This window comes from Corvus brachyrhynchos, unplaced genomic scaffold, assembly GCF_000691975.1.
Source record: "Corvus brachyrhynchos isolate BGI_N302 unplaced genomic scaffold, ASM69197v1 scaffold5, whole genome shotgun sequence".
NCBI lineage: Eukaryota > Metazoa > Chordata > Aves > Passeriformes > Corvidae > Corvus > Corvus brachyrhynchos.
The window spans coordinates 5,666,651-5,677,372 of NW_008238321.1; the positions used below are offsets into that span (position 1 = coordinate 5,666,651).

At 52.7% G+C, this 10,722-nt stretch overlaps 1 protein-coding gene across 1 annotated transcript in view; it reads left to right on the forward strand.

The window, feature by feature from the left end:
* The first annotated feature begins 7,788 nt into the window (after nt 1-7,788).
* Nucleotides 7,789-10,722, forward strand: part of MSLN (mesothelin) — a 15,216-nt gene continuing 12,282 nt past the window's right edge. Inside the window, exons 1-5 of the mRNA XM_017734029.1 lie at nt 7,789-7,808; nt 7,918-7,945; nt 9,082-9,166; nt 10,102-10,263; nt 10,453-10,655. Of these exons, the coding sequence (XP_017589518.1) occupies nt 10,249-10,263; nt 10,453-10,655 (218 nt within the window). The 5' untranslated portion in view covers nt 7,789-7,808; nt 7,918-7,945; nt 9,082-9,166; nt 10,102-10,248. The remainder of the gene's footprint in view (nt 7,809-7,917; nt 7,946-9,081; nt 9,167-10,101; nt 10,264-10,452; nt 10,656-10,722) is intronic.

The following is a 10,722-nucleotide window of genomic DNA, read 5'->3' on the forward strand; positions in this document are numbered from 1 at the left end:
TAACAAGGCCAGCCACACCGCCGCAAAGCGAGCCGCCACACCGTCGTAACAAGGCCAGCCACAGCGCCGCAACTGTAATATCAAATCGGGTATTTTTGCTCTGTTTGCTATTTTTTTGGAATAAACTAATAATGTAGAAGGTCGTTTGGCGTCCTAAACAAATATAAAGGTGTCAGCGCTAGGAGAATTTGGTGGTAGCTGCTCTTCTTTCACGCACACCATGGTGGCTGTTGAGAATCTCCTGCCTCAAGGGGAACCCCAAAATTTAATGCCAGCGAATGTTTCAGGCTCTGAAAGGCTAATAGTAATAATAAGAAGAATAATAATATAATTTGAGAGAATTAGGTACACAATTAGGTGACGTTCCCCCTGCTGCTCCTGTGTCCCGTTTGGAACGGGGGTGGTGGGGCAGCTCCTGCTGGGTACCTGCTCATTTATCGGACCCTGCGTGCAGCACGAAAGGGTTAAACCTTCCCGTTCTTCCCCTGAGGTAAATCCCCGCAGGTGTCGGCACAGCCGGGTGCTGAGGGGGTGCTTAAGGACAGGATTTAGGGCTGGGAACAGTTGGAGTTCAGGGAGAGTGAGAGATGGGGTTTAGTTGAGTTTTGTTCTGCTTTTCATGACTGGGCTGTGCAGGGCCTGGCATCCACTGCAGGTGACTCTGCACACACCCCTGTGTGTACATATTTATATTTATATTTACATTTACACCTGCACATGTTAAGCTGCTCTGTCACATCACCAGGTGTCAGCCTTGCTGTGAGAAGCACCTGGGGACGCCCAGAGCCTCTTCCCAGGTGCTGGACTCCTACAGGAGATCCTTTGCTTGGAGCTTCTTGGTACTGGGGAATAAGGAATGCTGAACAGGTCGGGCTGGGGCACTGCTGAACACATTTCTGCTCTCTAGAGAGGCTGCTGGGTCACCAAACCTCGGGAGAGAGGGAAAGCAGACGTCAGAGCAATTACCTTTCCTTTTTTAGCTTGTTTGGATTGCAGTTCGGGACAAGGTTGGAGTGGTAGCTGTAGGTGGTTTTCGACTTGTGCAATGCAAATATTACAGAAGAGAGAGGAGGGGAGGGAGAAACCAAGGAAAATCTCGTGTAAACCTCCAGGAAGGTACAGGGGAACGGTTGGGGTTTCATTCCAGCCATAAATGGATATTTGATGCTGTTTGGCCTTTTAATTGTGTCTTCATTGTCTCTGTGACACTTCCTTCAGGGTGCAGGAGGCAGCCGTGGGAGGGCTGTGTGGCCAGGGCAGGGTTTGCTCTGCAGTTCCCGCAGCAGGGGATAAATCAGGATTGGGTTTTAGAGGGGTCGGAGTGTTTGGCGGTAGGAAAACGCCTCTTAGACCCCTGGCTTTCCTCTCTCTTTGCAAATTAAAAGCCCCCTCGAGTGAGGGGGCACAGGCAGCTGAGGGTGGGGTCACAGGATCACTGAGGTTTAAAAAGACCTTTCAAAATCCAACCATTCCCCCAGTACTGCCAAGGCCACCACCAAAACCTGTGCCCAAATCCAGCTTTTAAATCCCTCCAGTACTGTAACTCCAGGGCTGGACAAACCTTTGGGTGACAAAATTTTTATTAATCTCCAATTTAAACTTCCCCTGGTGCAACTTGAGGCCATTTCCTCTTGTCCTGTCCCTCGTTCTCTGGGACAGAAGGTCTTGCATGAGCTGTGAAACACAAACCCTCAGTGTCAGGCTCTGCTGACGCCTCTGGCATTTTTGGGTGTGGGCTCAGCAGCACCTTGGAGCCAAAACTGTTTCTTTTCCCATATTCCCAGCTTGTAACTGGAGGCTTGAGCAAACAGTGACACAAGCTCCTTAGTGAAGCAAATATTGCTCTGTTTATAAAAACCTCTCTGCTGGTGACATTTAACGAGCACCTGCGTCACCCATGGGGTCACAGGGCTGGTCTGACCTTGCCCATCCTTCCACAGGTCTGGTGGAAGGGAAAGGTGGCAGCTGGAACGGCCCCAAATGCTGCCAGGCTCAGAATCCGTGCATTTGCAGGGAAAGGTGGCAGCTGGAACGGCCCCAAATGCTGTGAACATCCCAGTCCCCTATTGCTGGTAAACCCCTGTCCCTCCCAGCCCTGCCACAGCAGGTTCAGGAGGAAAATCCAGGATGAGTCTTCTGAAAAATGCATCTCGTGCCTTGTCCCCACACCTGTGAGGCTGCCAGCACAGAACGCTGCTCCAGGTGAGGTGGTTGTGAGCCTGATCCACCCTTAATCCAGGGATGAGCACCTGGAGAGCTCTCCTGGGTGACTCCAGGGCTGGGGACAGGGGTTTGGGGGAGCAGCAGATCTGCTCTGGGCTCTGCTGGCCGGGTCACTGCGGTCACAGCTCTCCCTGTGGGCAGGTTTGGGCAGAGCCTCCTCGTCTGTGCTTCTGGAGAGGAAAGGGAGAAGTTTCACCCAGACTTTGAGATACTGGGGAATTTCCTCCGTGTGCTGAGTCCCTCTAAAGCTGAGCTCTCTCAGGCAGGATTAGAGGAAGAGCCAAGTGCCAGGGATGACCTGTGCTAACAAGGTGATTTTTGTGGGCTGGGAGTTGTTTATTCCTCAAACCACAGGTTTGGCATCACCTGTGTCCCTTTGTCCCCCTCTGGCACCTCCGGGCACCGCCCAGGCTCCAGCAGGAAACCTCTGCTCCTGGCCCTGCAGGGAGAGGAGCTTTGCTCTGGGCTGGGACTGACCTTCATGTCGCCCCTCTTCCTTCTGGTTTTCCCTCCAGAGAACCTTTTGAAAGCTGCTGTTGTGTCAGTCGCTGATCCAAAGGTTTGGACAGTGCAGCTGTGCCCTGATGTGCTGCTCCCAGATTTCCCAGGATTTTTTACCTTGTCTGGACATTTTGCTGCATCTCCATGGGAGATTCACTCCTGGACTCACGTAATGAAGGGATCTGTGATGGACACGAGACACGGGATGAGTTCACTTTCCCTTTTAGACCTGTCTCCAAATCCTCTTCTCATACCTGGGCTGTGCTGCCCCAGCAGGGCCCTGACAGATTTCTCTTCAAGAGACAATGAACAAACATAAAACTAAATTCGAGTTTTTGAAAGTGCTTCCAGGAGCCTCCTTTGCCTTTCTGCCCCCTTAGCACAGCTGGATTTTTCTTTGAGCCTTTATAGCAATTTCCACAGCACCTGCAAGGCTTTAATCTTTCAATGCCCCTTTTGGCTTTTATTCCTGAAGCTTTCTCCCTTTCTGCTCTGTCATTCCCGTTCTTAGACCTCTCCAGGTTCTGGGCCACGTTTGGGGTTAATGCCAGGAGGGCACCGGGATGTCCTGGTGAGTGGTGCCAGCCTGAGGAATTCTGCTGTGGTTTAACTGGTTTTGGGCAAAGCCTGAGCCTTACAGGGCTGCTGTGCCGAGCCAGGGTGAGACCCGGCTTTCCTGAGCCAGCACAAAGCCCCTTTGTCCCGGCTGCCCGGCACGGGGCGTGCCCGTGCTGCTGGAGGTGGGATCGGGGAGGATTTCTTGTCCTTTGTCACACCTGGCTGAGCACAGGAACAGTCACTGCCCGCCTCAGGGGCACTGCAGGACACTCGAGCCGTGCCTGGTGCTACCCAAGCCCAGCCAGCCTGGCTGGGAAGGCTCTGACTCATTTTGGGGCTATCCCACCCTCCGCAGCTTTTCCACAGCCTCTCCTCCCACCCAGCACTGTGTGTTGGTGATCCTGGTGCAGAATTGGGATCGGTTTTTTGGGAGAATGAATCTTGCAGAGGGAAAGGAGGCAGAGATAGGGCTCGTGTGTAATTGTGTTGAGCTAAAGGGGATCATTTATTGCAGGTGAGCTCCAAAATCCCCCTCACAGACCTGTGCAGGCCTGGTGGCACCTCTGGGGTGGGCTGGGCAGTCCTGGACACCTCTCCCAGGGATGCCCCATCCCTGGAAGTGGCCAAGGCCAGGTTGGATGGGGTTTGGAGCCACCTGGGATAGTGGAAGGTGTTGGGGTAGGGACTGGATGATCTCTGCCAACCCCTGAACATTCCATGACTCTGGTCCGGCTGCAGTGGCAGAGCCTTTGTTTCTCTCATATGGAGCCACAGATTTTCCAGCAGTTCCCCATCCAGCACTTTTCCATCTGATCCTGTCACGGACAGCCTGTTTGGAGAGCTGAATTTCCAAAAGGTGCAAAACACCAGAGCTTTGATAGTTGAAACCTGAGGGAAGGATCCCCATCCTGCTCCAGGACACCTCCTCTGGGTATCCTGGAGAAGAGGCCTCTCACTCTGAACTCTGTGAATTGGCCAAATTACAGAATGATGATGATTTTTATGGATTTGGGTGGCTTAGGATGGGTGTTGGTGAGAGCCACGCTAATTCTGGGGATCCTCTGAGTCAGATGAGCTGCCTTTGTGACTGGCTGCTGTGCTAATTCCAGAGGAGCTGATAAGGACGTGAAGTGTGCTGAGAAAAGTGGGGGTGTGGTGGTGCTGGGAGGTGACAGTGACACCAACAGGAGTTATTTGTGGTCAGGAATGGGCAAGCCCTTTCTTTACAAAGAACTGGGCTTTGTAAAAACTTGTCTGGACCAATAAAGCGACCAAACAGTGATTTCTCCAAATCTGAGGATGTAAAATTACCCTGAAGTGTCCAAAGAAACAGCTCGCAGTCTGACATCCATGTGATGTGGAATAGTGGAGTGTCCTGAGCTGGAAGGGACCACAGGGATCATCCATCCCAACAACCCCACCCTGGGTGTCCCTGGCAGCATTTTCCCAATGCTCCTGGAGCTCTGGCAGCCTCGGGGCTGTGCCCATTCCCTGGGGAGCCTGGGCAGTGCCCAGCACCCTCTGGAGGAAGAACCTTTTCCCAATACCCATCCTACCCCTCCCCTGGCACAGCTTCATCCCATTCCACGGCCTGACTGGCTGACAGAACTCCCATGTATTTCTCTTCGGGATTTCCCAGGTGGAGATGATTGGGGTACGCAGAGATTTTCAAGAAATTCCAACCGTTTCAAGCTCCTGAACTGAAATTCCCTGGTGCCAAACATTCCCTGAGCTCCTGGAGGATTGAGCACAGATTGATTTTTGTCCGGTGCAGGGCAGGGAGGGAATCCAGCTTCTGCTGTATCCTAGAAATGCCAGGCATTACCAAACAGCCCGGTTATTTGTCCTACAGCCCGTGTGTACTCTCAAGGGCTCAGGGTGTGACCAGGGCTCCGAATCCATCCCGCAGAGATGCAGGTGGAGGAGGCAGGGCCACACCCTGGTTTGCTCAGTGAAAAGGAGCCTGCTATGCCCAGAGCCTGCCTAGCTGGGACCAGCAGCCACAGGTGAGTGTCACAGGGTCCCCTCCGAGCAGGCTGTGCCACCTTCTGTCCCTCTGCCACCACGGATCTGGCTCAGGGCGTGGACACTAATGAGCTGCCTTAATGAACTCCAAATTCTCCCCGCGCTTTCCCGACCCTGCAGGAGTTTTTCACCTCTTTTGGGTCTAATTTTGGGGTTTGTGAAGGGTGTTGGCACATCCAGATTTCCACGTGACACAGCCACCTTTGACTTTCCTCCTCTGAGTTGGCTTTGCCATTAATTTATTGCTATTTGGAATTTCCTGGCTGAACGAAGGTGACCTCTGTGGGTGTTCTGAAGACCTGTCCAGAAATGCCTCCTCTGCTCCCAGGGCTGGGATTCCTCCTCCTGCTGGGTGAGTCTGGCTGTGGAGGGAGGGGTGTCCCAGGAGGGTTTTTCATGCCAGAGATTATCCTCAAGAGGGGAAATGGTGCTGGCAGACCACTGAATGTGACTTTGGTGGTTGCTCTGCATCCCCAGCCTTTCATTGTCCTGTTGTTACTGGATCTGTCAGCGAAATATTTTCATTTTGGTGATAAACAGGGTGGGAAGATGCAATGGGGTTGGTTCTCCTCTGTCTATTCAGAGCTGTCTGCTCCCTGTTCCTTTTGCTGGAGTATCCAGGTGTCTCTGGGAAAGCCATTGAAGAATAATCACAACTGATTGAATATTGAATAATAAATCCCAGAGTAGTCTGGGTTGGGAGGGACATTAAATCTCATCCAGTTCCATGGGCAGGGACACCTTCTACTATCCCAGCTTGCTCCCAGCCCCGTCCAACCTGGCCTTGGACACTTCCAGGGATGGGGCAACCTCTGGGAAATCCATTCCAGGGCCTCCCCACCCTCACAGGGAGGAATTCCTTCCCAATATCCCACCTAGCCCTGCCCTCTGGCAGTTTGAAGCCATTTGTCCTTTTCCTGTCCCTCCATCCCTTGTCCAAAGTCCCTCTCCAGCTCTCCTGGACCCCATTAGGGGAAGGTTCCTTTGTCCGTTAATTAGTGACAGTCCTCCATTAATTAAATAATTACAAAGGTGTAGCAGCTGGTAATCAAGAAAGGTGTTGTGCTAATTAAGGACTCATCCAAGCTGCTTTAGATCTCTCCCTAATGCAGTTTGTTGGGATTGTGAACACATCCACACCCAGGAAAGGCACTGCCCTCCTCCTCCATCACCCTGTGCCATCCAACCGTGGCTGTGGAGCTGCAGCCGCCCCTCCCTGTGTCCCCTGCCTCTCCCTGCTCTCATTCCACTCGTTCTGTCCCACCAGGAACACTGGGAAGCTCCACCTTTCCCTTTTTTCTGTGCATGAGGGATGCTGAGCGTGGCAGGCTCAGGGAATCACCCTCCTGCCGGGTTTATCCCGTGTGTGCTGTTCCTAGGTTCCTACCCTGGCATTTCCCACCTTCCCAGCTCTGGGGCACTGGCAGGGAGATGGAAGGTGCCATCAGGATCACTCTGGAAGTTGAGAAATGAGGGACAGCCGGGTGGAGGGTTGTGCAGAGCTGCCAAGAAGGAGCAGTTTGACTTTTCCTGGTAAATCTCTGCCGGGCTCTGGGGCAGGACTGGGGGAGAGCTGTCCTGCACTGGGGTTCCCACACCAGCACAGGGGTTTTGATCCATCTGAGGCATTAGCGGGAGAAAGAAGTGAAATCCAGCACAGGCCAGGCTCCAATTCCCATGTGGGGGCACTGTAAGGAGCAAGAAGCTGCAAAGCTAAAAGCACATGGAATGATAACTGAGGTGATTCCTGAGCTGATCCCTGCCTCTGGAGCAAAGAAATCCTGGAGAGGAGTGTCCCCTGAGTGTTGTTTCTGTCGTTCCCCTGCTGTCCCTCTCTGGGGACAGATGCAGGACATCCCTCGTGTCACCTGGACACAGCCAGGCTGAGCTGGGGGGGCAGAGGGGGACCTCGTGTCTGTCACCCCTCAGGGACCACAGCAGGGAGGAGAGTGTGAAATTCTGGGTGAAAGATGAGCACTAAAACCCTGCAGGGAGCTGAGGGATGGCTGGGGCTGAGCGGTGGGAATGAGCTTTGTCCTGGGTTTGCTCTAAAACCACGGCTCATTGTCTTCCAGGGTGGCAGGGAGCTGCTGCAGCTGCTGCTGGGACACAGCTGGTAAGGCAAATCCGTGTGTTCAAAACATTCCAGGATGGTTTGGGTTGGAGGGCCCTTGAAGGTCATCCTGTTCCAACCCTCCCTTCCTCTGGAACCACACTCAAACGGTGCTCAGATCATCGGGAGAACATTCCCTCCTCGTGCCTGAGGGATGGGATAACCTGGCACTTTCCAGCTGCTTGAGATACAGAGCAGTAACCTGTATGAATTTAGCAGACTGGGAGGTCTGGATTTGGGATTTGAGTGTGTTCAGGCCACATCCCAATCCAAATGGCTGCAGCTCCCACCTGTCTGTCTGCAGTGATCACAGATAATGTTAGAACCCCTTTTTAACAAATCTCTTTTCTCTTTCTCCTGGTGCAGTGCTCCAGCTCCCCCATCAATGGTGAGTTTCTTCCCAAATATCCTCCACCAGGAAAAATCAGACAGGGTTCTGTGTGCCAATTCCTCTCACAATTCCTTATCTTTGTCTCTCTTTTTGTTTTGGGAATCAGAATCTGCTGTGTGTGCCTCGGTGCAAAGGTATGTGAGCCATCCACAAATGATTGTGGCAGCATTTCCTTGGGAGTCATTCTGGTTTCTTGGGTTAAAAAAAAAAATCCCTCTGAACCCTTTTTTGAGGGCAGGGAGGGCTCTGGTTGCACTTGTTCAAACAGCGAAGGGAAAGTGCCTGCCTGGGGTTTTGTGTCTGTGCAGGACAAAGAAAGGCAGGGCCGGGCCCTGGGGAGGAAGCCAAGAACCTTGGATTGGTGCTGAGCTTATCTTGGCTCCAAGTGGGGCTCAAACAGCTCCACTCCAGACCTCCACTGATCTTGTTTTATACCTGAGGGTCAACAATCCACCTCTCCCCTGTTGCTGCTGCCAGCAATCCTCATCCTGTGCTGTCACTTTGTCCCTCTGTGTTGCTGTATGGGTTGAGCCACCTGGCTCTGCTCCTGCTCTGCTTTGGGAGGGCTGGATCCTTCCCGGGAGAGCTGTCCCTGCCTGGGGAAACAATCAGCCAGCAAAACGCTGCTCAGGGACACTCAGGCACTCAATATATCCTTGCCAGATGTGCTCTGGGCTGGGTTTGCAGCTGGGCTGCTGAGGGGTGCCAGTTCACATCTGGATCTGTCCCCCTCCAGTTCTGTCCCAGCTCCCCGCCAGTTCTATCCCCATCCAGGTCTGTCCCCAGCCAGTCCTGCTTTCATCTCCCCACCCAGTTCTGCCCCAGTGCCCCACCAGTCCTGCTCCCATCCGGTTTGGTGCCCAGCTCCCTACTGGTTGTACCTCCATCCAGTTGTGCCCTCATCCAGATGTGCCGCAGCTCCCCTCCAGTTTTACCCCCTCCAGTTCTACCCCAGCTCCCCACCAGTTCTGTCCCCATCCAGTTCTTCCACAGCTCCCACCCAGTCCTGCCCCAGCTCCCCACCAGTTCTATCCCCACCCAGTCCTGCCCCAGCTCCCCATCCAGTTTCCCCCATTCCCAGCCCATCCTGCCCCAGCTGCTGCAGCTTTCCCAGTCACCAACTCCTCCCCCCACCCAGCCCTGCCCCAGCTCCCCACCCGTTCTATCCCCACCCAGTCCTGCCCCAGCTCCCCATCCAGTTTCCCCCATTCCCAGCCCATCCTGCCCCAGCTGCTGCAGCTTTCCCAGTGCTGTCCTTGCTTTCTCCCAGTGCCAGCCAGGAGCAGTTCCTGGAGGTGGCCCGAGGCCAAACGTCCCCGTGCAGCCTCACTTTTGGCCAATTCGCCTGTGCACAGGTAAGGAAAATCCCCTGCTTCCCGTGGCACTGGGATTTGTTTTCCTTGGGAATTCTGTCACTTCTGGCTTAAAAACAGCCCCAGTGGGGGCTATGGGTGGAACAGTCTGGGTTTTTATCCACCCCCAACCCCGAGGTGTGGCAGTGCCACCCCTCACGGGACACCTGCTCTGTGCCATGGGGCTCAGGAGTGGCCAAAACACCACGGAGAGCTTTTGGAAGTGGGGATTCCCTTCTCCAAACCACCCAAGCGAGAAGGAAGGTGGGAAAAAGGAACTTTCCAAATCAAATTGGCTCTTAAAAATTGACATCAGAGCTTTGGAACAAGTCTCTGCAGGAGAGTCACCCTGGGCCACTGGGATAAAGCACAATTAAAAGGAGTAAAAGCACAATTAAAAGGGGTAAAAACACAATTAGAAGTGGTTGCAGTCTGGAAAACGCCACCTAGAATATTCCTGGTTTACTTTCTTTCCTGCTTTTGTCATTGTCTCTTAAGTTGCTGCCGGTAATCGCAATTAAATTGACAGCAATTTGTGTTTTTCAGTAAATATTTCTAACAAAAAGATGGCATTTCTGTAAATATTTGTCAGTGGGGGTTTTTTGGGGGGGGAGCGGGATTTTGTGGGGTTTGGGATTTTTTGGTGTTTGTTTTCTTCTTGGTTTTGTTTTTGTCTTCTACTGTTTGTAAACTGTTTCCCTGAAAAATGTTTGGGGATTAGAGAGTTCCCATGGAAGTTTCTACTTAGATCAAATGGCAATTTTGGGGGGGAGGTTTTTGGATAAAGCTTTTAAAACCTGTGCCAGTGTTTTACCCCCCTCAAGGGAGGAATCCCTTCCCAAATGCCCAGGCATGGGTGAGCCCCCTGAAGGTGATTTCACCTCTAAACATGACCCATCCTTTATCACCTTCATTTGCATTTCCCTTTTCTTTCCCAGGGAGCTTGGCTCCAGGACCTTCAGGATGATTTCCTCATATCCTTATATTCCTGCCTGGCCTCTAAACCTGCCACAGCCGTCGATCCAGAATATTCCATTCTGTTCTTTTCCAAATATGATGCCAAGAAGCTTTTGGCCTCCCTGACCATGTTCAGCCAGCGGGTGAGTATTCCCAAATCCAACTGTTTGTTCTCCAGGACAAGGCTTTATTTCAAATCCCCTGATTTTTTTACCTTATTTTGGAAAGAGCCAACGATTTCTGTTCCTAGCATTCAGATTTGCTTGGATTTATGTTGATGTCTGGTTAGAATTCCCTGGAATTCAGGGGTTTCTTCACCTCTCCTGCTCCAGTTTTCCCACGTGCCCCTTTCCCTCGAGTGGAGCCTGATCCTCATGAATGGCCTGTGGGAAAGGATGCTGCGAGTGCCTGGCATTGAGAGTCCCCCAGTGCTGGCCCAGTGGGTCCATGAGGGACTTGAGCCATTCCTGGTGGAGCCCAAGGTCTTTGGCTGCCTCCGTGCCAAGGATGTGTCCTGTGAGGAATTCCAGCTGGTGTAAGTGAGGAATGTCCCCTCCTTGGATGTCTTAAATCCCTGGATTTCTGGCTCAGTTTTCCTGCTG